The sequence below is a fragment of the Geospiza fortis genome, unplaced genomic scaffold, assembly GCF_000277835.1.
Source record: "Geospiza fortis unplaced genomic scaffold, GeoFor_1.0 scaffold361, whole genome shotgun sequence".
NCBI lineage: Eukaryota > Metazoa > Chordata > Aves > Passeriformes > Thraupidae > Geospiza > Geospiza fortis.
The window spans coordinates 4,659,374-4,670,808 of record NW_005054356.1 but is presented as its reverse complement, the minus strand read 5'-3'; the positions used below and the strand labels follow the sequence as shown (position 1 = coordinate 4,670,808).

At 37.0% G+C, this 11,435-nt stretch overlaps 1 protein-coding gene across 1 annotated transcript in view; it reads right to left on the bottom strand.

Annotated features, from left to right (window-relative positions):
- SULF2 (sulfatase 2) overlaps positions 1–11,435 on the bottom strand; it is a 52,441-nt gene that overhangs the window by 22,146 nt on the left and 18,860 nt on the right. The window contains exons 6-10 of the mRNA XM_005423649.3: positions 7,713–7,863; positions 5,632–5,807; positions 3,184–3,312; positions 2,183–2,239; positions 1,378–1,507 (exon numbers count right to left, since the gene is read on the bottom strand). Coding sequence (XP_005423706.1) covers positions 1,378–1,507; positions 2,183–2,239; positions 3,184–3,312; positions 5,632–5,807; positions 7,713–7,863 — 643 coding nt within the window. The remainder of the gene's footprint in view (positions 1–1,377; positions 1,508–2,182; positions 2,240–3,183; positions 3,313–5,631; positions 5,808–7,712; positions 7,864–11,435) is intronic.

The following is an 11,435-nucleotide window of genomic DNA, read 5'->3' as shown; positions in this document are numbered from 1 at the left end:
TATTTCCCCATCCTACTTACTGGATAATGTTGTAGTAGAAAAAATAACTTTTCTTCAAGTTCTTCAAATAACATTGCAAATTCATAAAACAGTGGCTTGCTCCCATTCAGCTAAAATTTCAGCTCAAGACTTCTGATGACAATAAATTACTGCATATAGTATTCCTTTAAGTTTAGTATTTTTACAATACAGAACATTATAATTGCTCTGTGTACTAAATCTGACATATTAGCCACAGGAGGAAAAGAACATCTGAAAAATTTTTATATATATAAATTGGATCTAAACACCTAAGGAACAATGGACTCATTTCACAGGTGCACTGAACTACATAATCAGTAGAGCCAGAAGTATGGAGTCTGGCCTTTGACAGTAAAAAAATTAACTACTGCAGCCTAAGTAGCCCATTACTGACTACTGCTTGGTAAGTCGTTCATATCATGTCTGCAAGAACAGTTATATTCCACAGACTAACTCATCCTGACAGCCCTCTGGGCTGCCGGAATATGAGGTAATGCCAGTGTGATAACAGACACATTAGCATGTGGACCCCTTCACCCCTTTGTCCACAGAATGTATTACAGTCCTTGGAAAGGCGTTCTCTGGCCCACACCTGCATGAGAGAGCAATGACACAGAGTCAATTTTGCCAAGAGTGGTGAATTCTCTGGAGATAGCCATGCTTTGCTTTTGCACTGCCCAGAAAAATTCACAAAGTCCTCTCCTATGTATGTCAAGACCATGTATTGATACTACCCTGATTTTTTTTCCATTAATTTCTTCTACGTAACTTGTATCTAAAGTGAACATATTGTCATATCTGCCCAAAACAAGGCAACAAGGGAAATGACACACAGTCAATGAGCTTTATGCCCATATACACACATAACTACATCTGTGTTTTCCCAGTGTGTTTTTGTTAAGAGGAGTGATATACTGAGTTAACAGAATTTTAGCTTCCCATTACTATATGTAATTCCAAGTAACAACAACAAAATGAATTAAAGAATTAAAGAGAGAATTTGAAGCAAAGCAAGCTGCACGTATTTAAAAAGGCCAATCTGTTATGTACATTGTAGCTTCTCAGCACTAATGAATCCCAAACCACATTCTCTTTGGGAAATAAAACTTTAAAACAGCCTAGGTGGTTTTCTTAGTGGTAGTCAGGAATCAATACAGAACACTTGAATCAGCAATTTCCTGACTGACAGTCAATCTCATAAATGCTGTAATAAAGATTTGAGTAAAGGTCACAGAACGAGCCATTTGATTTATACACTGGAATCGATGATGAGGTGAAGAACATTGACACAGTGAAGGTGTTGAGCTTAGCCTAATTACAACTCCTTAACTGCAGTCAGGAGTAACAATGCCCTACCTGGCCAAGCTGTTCACAAGCTGTTTGATACTCAGCTCGCTGACAGAGGTCTTTCACACGCTGGTATTTGGGTAGAAAGTTTTCTTCTTGGGCATCTACCTTCTCATTCTCCCTTTTATGCAGCAGTTTACTGGAAAAGAAAAAAAAACTTACTCTTACGTTAATATTAACTCCAACACACAAATACAGTTAGTTGAAAAGACTCAGAGGAGTAGTTAGTTTCCATGTCCATAGCATCTATTGTAGCCAAAACGTAACAGTCCAGTGGAAGCTAGCATTTAGCCTGTCCAATGACACACAAGTTATTCATGTCCTGCTCTCAGGGAGCATAAAAAAACATATAAAGTCAAGACACTCTGTTACATGCCTGAATGATAGGCAGTGACAACTGTCAATACAGAGAGACCATATCACATTCTACAGGGCTGCACTTTGGAAACCCCTCTTGCCCCCATTTATGTACTAAGGCAGAGGCACAGAGGGAATGGCCAGCAGATGAAGATGCAGAGAGGAATGGTTGCTCATAAGCCGGTGATACAAGCAGGAGGATTGGAGGACAGCAGCTGAGAGCAAATTGGGATGCCTTCCCATCTCTCAATCCAAGTAAACTCCCCTTCCCCCACCACAAGAGCACATTTATGCAGGCTGTAGGCAGAGGCCATCCATTCCCTACAATCACACAATCACTGCCATTAGGCATACTGCAGCCACGGCACAGCTAAATGGCTTTAGGCTGCTTTGGCTTTAGCTATTCAATATCCTTCTATTTAAAAAGACTGGGCTTTGTGATTAACACTTTCCTTACCCTCTTTCCACAAGGAACGAGTCTCTCCATACCTTCACCTTTTTCTTTAAATGAAACCTAGGAGGAAACGAGGAGAGGAAGACGCAATTCCCACAAAACCAGTAACCAAGTTATGCCCCAGTTTTCTGTCCCACCCCTAATTCCAACAAGAAACATGCCACATAACTGCACAAGAGGACATCCAGTTCTATGAAGCAGGAACATATGCCTCTCTACTGAAAAGCACAGGATATATTTCTCTCACAGGAACTAAATTCACAAGACAATTTCTTCAACATAAGCGTGTTGAAGACAAGAGATTAACTGAAAGTTCTTTGTTCACAAAGGATCACAAATTAAATCGGGACTTCCTGACTCATATTTGGGCTCTTACCCTGCATCTACCCAAAAATTATCCTATTCTAAAGCATCTGTTCCATTCCCCCTTTCCCTCCACCCAGCTACTTGTAAAGCAAATAGTTCTTCTTCCCTTTTTCTGCTGATTTTCTCTTCCAAGCATTCTCCATCAAGTCTAATTATCTTCTTCAGTCTTTTTCCAATGAAAGTACTGATGAAAAGTCTTAAATAAAAACCACAGTTTTTAGTGCTAGCCTGTCTTTATATTATAATCTGATACACAACCATTGCCTTCAATTATTTTACTAATAAATATTCAATATGAAATGCTTTGCTACAAATGATGCCATGAAGACATTTAAATATATAACTTACGTAGCCAAACACCTTCATGTGTAGCCCTCTCACTTCTACATAGACTACATTTAGTATGTACAGATGCCATGCATGCCATACATCTAGAATATGAATATGCCAAAATGAAAATAAATAACTGAAGTGAGCTGTATATGCCAAATAGTCTTCAGATTTTCCAGTGAATGATGTACTCAGATAGATGGTGATTTTATTATATTTTCCTTTACATTTTCTGCATGCTGCTGAACACTTGTTCAGTCTCTGGTACAAACACATGCATGTTTCCATGCAACATTTTCATTTCTTACCTATTTACCGGTCTCTCAGAATCCAGCAGCTTCAGAATGGATTTACCATCCATATCAGATGGAATATCCAATCCAGCAATATCTAGAATTGTAGGTGCAAGATCAATATTCAACACAATGTGAGGATTCCTGAAAAAAACATAAGACAAAACAGTTTAAAGTCTATGCAATAAGAGCAAGCAACTCCAGCTTCCACAGAGTCCAAAGACTTGAAAAGGCTTATTTTGTGACACCTGCAAATAAAAGGATGCATTCTGATTCTTTTCCATGAATGGAATTAACATATAATATATAGATTAGTTGCATAACCTCAAGGGGACTAATACAAATAATTAAAACTTTAGTACAGAGCATTTTTGAGAAAGCAAAGTAGTTCATACGGTAAAGTTAGTTAATTTTTGCACAAGACAGTTTAAAAACTGTTGGAAAAACTGTTTGGGTGTCTTACAGAATGAAAATGCTGATGACTTTCTTAAAAAGTAGATTTGGCAGGTAGCACACGGCTTACCTGTTTCAAAATCTGGTATAGAAATGAGTATTTCAGTTGCTATCACAGTAGGCATGTTCTGAAGAAAACGTGAGAAACATATTACTAGGCACTAGTAACAACTAAAAGTGACTGTTAATTTACAGTGTGAGACAGAAAAAGGAAAGGGATGAAGAAAAAAGCAGCATAGGGTTAAAGAGTTATGAAGAAAAAGCATGTAGAATTACTTTGTTATGATGTGCAGGCACAAAGAAAGGATGGGGCCAGACGGGCTGCAATAAGTATTAGCGCAGAATTCCAGCTGAAATTCAGGACAGAAGGAAGCTGTTAAAGTCATATTATTTAATGAGATACTATTTTTAAATTGCTACATCTTTGAGAGAGTAAGCAAACCCAGACTGACAAGAACATAGGTGATGAATTAAATTGATGTACCTGATCTGATTTTAATTGCTAATAATTATGATGTAGCATATTTGGTAACTGTAATGAGAGGTTAGTAATGACTTGCTATGGTATTGCTGTTAAAATTTCCCTGGTACCAAAAGGGCGTTCATAACAATTATTCTACAGGAAAAACATAAGGTTCACACAAAACATGGATGACAGAAGTTCTACCATTTAAAGAAAATCAGGCTGAGAGGGAAGACCAATTTATTTTCTGATGTATTCCCTCTGCAAGGTGTTATATCCTGTTCTTCCTATTTGCTCTACTGTGACAGGCTCTGTTCTGTTAAGATCTTGTCAGGCTGATTCTTTCAATTCTAACAGAAACATGTTTTCATCTTCAGAAGTCTTTGAAAAATAAAATTCAGTGGGAAGGTTTGAGAGCTTTTATGGATATCTGGGTGCAAAGATCCTAGAACTACAGTAGACACAATGTGGCTGGTCTCTAGCCTTATACGTTGCAGAGGCACTAGCTCAGTCACTTGGGCCATGTTAGCACTGACTCTCCAGGAAGGCCAAAAACTGCAGTCCAAGTGAAAGAGAGCAGGTTTTTAGAAGGCTATTCCAGTTCATTTGAAATTCTGGGCTACTGCAGACAAAACTCATTCAGTGCTGAGGTAATATGTTTAGTCCCAAGTGAGGAATCCCTCCCTGCTCTTTAGAGAATATTGTTTTTTCACATGCAAAACTGCTGAAAATAAATCAGAAACACAGTGCAAAATCTACAGAATTTAACATTTTTCTGCCTTCAGATAATGTGAATCAATGAATTTAACCAGCATATGATATTTGCTATCATATTATACACTAGATCCATTCCTCTGCGGTGAAGAAAAAATTGTGTGTGTTAATTATGCTAAGTCACGCACACTCATATAAATATTAGGCCGCAATTTATGGCACTCTGTCCAAAATCATTACCTAAGTGCAAATATTTGCTATCTGAAATAATTGCTTAGAAAGTGTATTTACTTAATTTTTTAGCTGATCAAAGCTACCATTTTAATTAACGGTTATACTCTGCACACTTGTGTGCATCCAAATAACAGCCCTAACCACATAGTCTCAGAGAATGAGCCAAACAGAATATTTTCTGGATGCTAATACATGAACTGGTCTTTATAAACTGAAACAAGTGACTCCAATGTTCATCAATAATTATCTACATTATACAGTATATTTTTTAGCTTTAAAATGACAGTTATATGCATAATTTGCACTACTCAAAAGAATGTGTTTCCTAGATTGGACAAAATTAAAAGTGATTTTTCAACTATATCCACAAAAGTGCAGTGGCTTGTGCTGCACACCCATGCAAGCAAAAAGGCAATGGCCTTGAGTTTGTTATACCATCCTGTGCTATCAGTTCTGCTTTCTGAGGAGACATAATTTTGTGCCAAAAATAAGCAGGATGGGCAGAACTTTGTGCCTCCATTTGGCTGCCACGTCAATATAACTAGAGATGTGAACATGAAGTTTTCACATCACAACACACATAAAAGCAAAGAACTTACAAGGACCCAGCCTCCACATTTGGTCCTCGGACATAGAAAGGGACTCTGATATCAAACTCATATGGCATGGACTTCCCCTTCACCAGCCCAAACTGTCCAATATGATAACCATGGTCTGCTGTGTATATTAGATATGTATTTTCCAGTTCTCCTGTTTCAGCCAACATATTGTAAATCTGAAAAAAAGCGAAACAAAATATGAAATTTATTCCCCTGAGTCTACATGTGGAATGCTGCATATCACTTTCCACCTATGTATAACATACAAATAACAACAACTAAAGATAGCACTGAGTTATCATAATGAACCACTCTGAATAATACATAATCACATCTTAATTTTACTAACTGAATATTGTGGCTATTACAAGACAAAATTCTGTTTTAAGGTAAAACACATTAGCATGCCATTTCAAAAATGTTTGGGTTCAGTATTCTGCATGAGAGCCATCAAGACAGTACTAAATACATACAGTAACAGAGATAAAAGTTTCAAGGTGTCATTTCAAAATTTTCTCTTTTATCTTCTTCTTGCAGTAAGCAGTTTTAATAAAATGACAGCCCTTTGAATCTCACACGTATTCAGGCAGCACTCAACAACCTTGCCTTCAGACAAATGACTCCCCATTATGCAGAATATTTGCAAAATATCTTCCAGATAAAAACCACTCAGTCATACTCTCTCACTATGGAGAATTAGGAGGAGATTTTAATGTGAATACTTCTACAGATTTACATAAGATACTACGTGAAATGTACCAACTTTAGCATCAAAGATCAATTTTTATGTGACATTTTCATTTAAGAAAGGTGAGAACGTGGTGGGATACCACCAAAGTGGAGCCTCACACAGGTGCAAAACATCAGCACAGGAGAAAAACTGTGGTGTTGGTTTGGGAGTTCATTTTTGGTTCTTTTCCAGGTTGTTTTGTTTGCTAGTTAGACTTTTTGGGGTTTTTGTTTGGGGGCTTTTTGTTTGTTTTTTTTGGGGGGTTGTTCGTTTTTGTTTTGCTTTTTTTGAGTGTGAGATTGTTTTGTTTTTTCTTTTTAATTTTGAAAAACTAGTAACACACATAATTCAGTAGGAAAAAAATTGGAAATTGGGCTAACTTGGTAAGTAAAACTAAAAACAAACCTAACTGATTTTGCCTGCCATGAATCACCCAGAGCGAAACCCTTTTACTAAACAGAAAATTCAAATTGTGTGGTAAAATCATCAATTTCCCCTAATGCTGGTGTCTGATCCATCTAAACAGCTTCATTAACATGAAGCAGAGATCATATTTGCCTGAATCAGTAATTGTAAGACACTAGTAACAAGTTTATGCAATGCCATCTACATAATCTCATTTTTGCCTTAGAGGACTCCTCTAATTTTATGTTCTACCTTTTTTGAATAAGAATGCCAAGAGATAAGCAGAAAAATTGCAACACCTTTACATCTGCAAAACCATTCTTCTTCAGCATAGCTTTCAGTAAATCCAGACATTTTGTTGAAGACACATAGTTTGCATTAAGAAATCTCATTGTTACATGATGCAGACAATTTTAAAAGTACTAATCTACGTATTTATTTACTTCCAGTATTTAACCTCCTCTGGGGTCATTCCACTTAGGACTCCTGTATCACCACTTTTTGCTGCTGCTGGTTTCTTCTCTCAGAAGCTCAGTGTTACAAGATCAAAACAGCCACACATTTAGGTAGTTATTTCCAACATGTCGTAGGACCACTTTATCAGAGGGTACATTTTTCAGATTTATGATGTGTAGTTTTTCAGGCAATCCCTTTCCCTTCTCCTTTATCCGCAGTAGTTCTGTGGCAAAAAATCAGCTTGTTCACACCACCCAACTCAGAGTACCTGTCTTTAGGAGATGAGGAACCTTACACATTGAATAAAGAGACAAAATGATCAGAGGTGAGAGGATTACACATTATTTAAAAACTGATTTTTTTTTAAACAGCCCTCCTTCTCCTTCTTTCTCCTTTATCTTCATATGAAGGACAACGTGGAGCTTAACTCCCGAAACAAAAACTTTGTTGTTTAGCCAAAAAACAAAACAAAAGTGACTATTAATCTTACCATCTCCATAGAGTCATCTACAGACATGAGTGTTTGAAGGCGCTTTCTCTGTAGCATGTTAGTGAACTCCATGTGTATAGGTTTCATGGGACCGGTGTACCTCATTATCCAGTGCTTGTCTGGGTTTGGAGCATAATTATAACTGGGTGTACTAAGGAACAGAGAGAAAAACCACAATGTTTTAGCCAAGTAGAAAAAAGTCATAGTAATGAATATTAATTTCCATTTGATCAACACTATAGGAAGTATTATCTGAGGTACACAAGAAAATATTAAGATTATTTTTGAAATGTCTTCTACTTTCATGTTACGAAGCATGGGAAAATGAAAATCACTTGGGGGGAAATAAAATCTATGAAAATATTAAACACATCTTATCTTTCCAGTGATTCCAGCTAACAAGTACATATTTCAAGGCCAAGAGACTTAGCCTCAGAAGACAAAACTCCGTGAGTATGATCAGGATGAAGCATGTATTACAGGGCTTCTACTCATGCAATTGCTTTGTTTTCACTCTGCCCACATTAGCACCAAATACTATGTCTTGTGCAAGCTGTTTAAAAACAACTATAGAACTTGCTGTAAAGGTTCTACTATGTTCTTTAACAGCTTTTCAGAGTTCAGCACGACTGGTTACTTGAATATTGTCAAACTTATGCACCAGAGGAACACAGGCACTCTGCCTACTGGTATCCAATTGCATATGAGCAGCAGAAGTGCACAAATTGCCGGACTTTAAAGACCTGTGAAAAGAAGTGGAATTAGGAAATATGGCTATATTTTAAGGACTCTTTCCAGCCACCAACTCCTTTGCTTGAAGTCCTGGCAAAATCCTAAGAACTTGGTTCAATGTCCCCCTGGAATCTCATTGTCCCTCCAAGTTCTCATGGTTCTGGGACATCATTAAAGTGATGAGGAAAAATATTGCCCATAGTTTCACGTGGTTGGAAGTCCCAGGATTCACTTTTCTATGCATAATTATATAACTTTAGTTAAGCGGAACCTAAATTAAAGATTTATTTTACTACCATGATGTCAACTCTCTGGATAACCAACTCACTAAAAGCTATTATTATAGCTTAAATTTGCAAGAAATACTATTCCTATGTACTACATTTATTCCTTATTACTTCAGGTTGAAGACCATGTTTTACAATTTCTTTACATCATGGCTCAAACACATCATGCACAGAGTCTAAAACATTAAAAATTACTTTTCCTACGTAATTTGGTTAGGCTTCCTTTTGTCATTCAAAGCAATAAAATCAGTCTATGCAAACGTAAATACTCATTTACTTTCCTATTAGCAGCACAGAATTTCCTAATAAAACCCTATTTGAGAAATGTCTACTTTTGGTTTTGTATAGGCAACAGAGCAGCAAGGTCATTAAAAGTTATTAAGATAAAAGATCATGTAAGTTGAAACTTCTCATCAAAATGCTGCATATATAATGCATCTTTGAATGTGACAGTCTTATGAGATTTAATATAAATATTAAACTAATAATCTGACAGTAACATTTTTTATGCAGAAAGCCTCTGTTAGATGCTATCTGAAAAATGTGCATATTTGGCAAGGGGAGGCTTCTTCACACAGGGAGGAAAGGGCTGGTGCCTATTCTCTCTGTACTGTTAATATTCTCTTAAATTTCAGAATGTTATTGTGGTTGAAATCATGACATTGCCTCTTTGAAAATGCTGACAATTATGGAAACTGTTGCTCTGTGATGTCCAGAATGAATCAAAAATGCTTCGCAAACTCCTTTTCCGCTTACTTCGTGACTTCCTGGCTGATGTGAAATCTCCCGCTATTTAATCCAAACAAAGCCCACAATTTTCTTTGATTACTACAAATGTAACCCTTTAATCCTTACCAGATTTGTCTGTCTTATGGGAAAAATACAAAAATTAACATTCCTAGAAGCTAGCTGAGACAACTTCTTCTGAAGTACCTAGAAGGGAACCCCAGACAGAGCTGACCTTGAAAAAGATGGGTGGTATCATGTACCCTCTATTGAAGTAACATTTCTAACCACTGTTAAATTGCCCAGCTGCCGCATTCTCTACAGCTCACAGTATAGGCAGCAATAAAGGAAAACCATGTAGCTGAGGGATTTGCTCTGTGAATAATTTTCAAACAAGACAAGACTGCCGGTATACACAGAGAGGAGCTCTACAGAATGAGATGGAGAGAGTCTGCAGTATAGGGCAGAATGGTCATACCAGTCAGAACATGGTAAAGAATCAAGAGAACAGCAGCATAAATTAGCTACAGAAGTACATATCAGAGCTCAGAAGCAAAGCAGCACGCTGACTAAAATCCGTACCACTGGCTTTTAGTTATTACTCCAATGCCACATGATGCAGTATATACATCAGTCAATACCAAGCACTAGCCTCCCACTTTCCCTTGGCTTTTCTTTTCCACAGAATCCACTTACAGACTTCACCAGCACGGCCACAGGGAAAGGTGGAGGATCATACCACCTGGTGTACTGCCTTCTGCTTTGGGGACCAGGCAAAGAATTTGTTCAGGGTATTGCTTATTGCTTTAGGGCAATTTGTAACTGTTCCACTGCATTCTGATCCTTCCTTACAATATCCACATGACAATGAAACAGTAAGAACTGCCTGCAACCCTTTATCATTGACAGATTTATCTGTTACTGAGATTCCCTGGAATTTGGGAACAAGGGAAAAATTGGAAACTAGAGAACTAATTTGCATCATTCCCTCAACTGTATGCACATGTTCTGCATTTTTACATTTACTCTTAAACTCAGGTCAATGAAAACTCTGACAGATTACTATTATTATTATTATTGTCATTATGCAGTGCTGCAAAATTTGTTTAGACGACAACTGTCAATTTCTTTGTGTGAGATGTACAAAAAATCCTATTTTACGTTCATATCCAAAAGAAAAACACAGTTGTTTAATCTATCAGGATAATTTATTTTTTTACTAACAAAACTTCTTTTCAAGAAGTGATACTTCCTGTGTAATTGTTATCACTGTAAGAAAAGTCACCTAAAATTAAAAAAAAAAAACCAAAACCAAAAGTGTAATTACATTATAATTAGGAAGATAAACCCAATCTGTGTGAACAATTAAATTTAAAGTACAAGCAAAAGAAAAATAGATGTATCTAGTCTGTATTTTTCATTGCTTCCATCCTTGTACTCTTCTTCATTCAGCTAGGAAGTAAATTGCTACAGAATGTTGCCTGATAATCATCTCTGAGATCCAAATACCTCCCAAAGGAACGTAATAAAACTAAGCTTAATACTGGATATAAGCCATGCGAAGTTGCTCATCAGGCATTTCCGAAATTTTCATTAAAGAAAATGAAAGCATGAAATGGCAAACAAACAAGAAACAATTGCTGATGATCTGTGCCACAGATTCTCTTGGACACAGCAGAAAATAACGAAATATGTAATTGCAAGTTATGCAGTAACCAGACAATAAAACAAAACAAACTTCTCTCAGACTCTATTTTAAATAAAACAGAAAAGCTCAAACGGCTTTCACTGGACTTTGGGCTAGCCTGAAGAGCTTTGGCCATCAACTGAAAATTGTTTCCACCAGTTCCCAGCTCCTCCACAAACCCAAAGCAAAACAGAATTCCCCTTAAAAAGGGAGGGGGAGGGGGCAACGCATAGGAAGAAAGTTACAGATGTTGAACATCAAGGAAGGCATGAAGCCAGTAATTAGAAAACT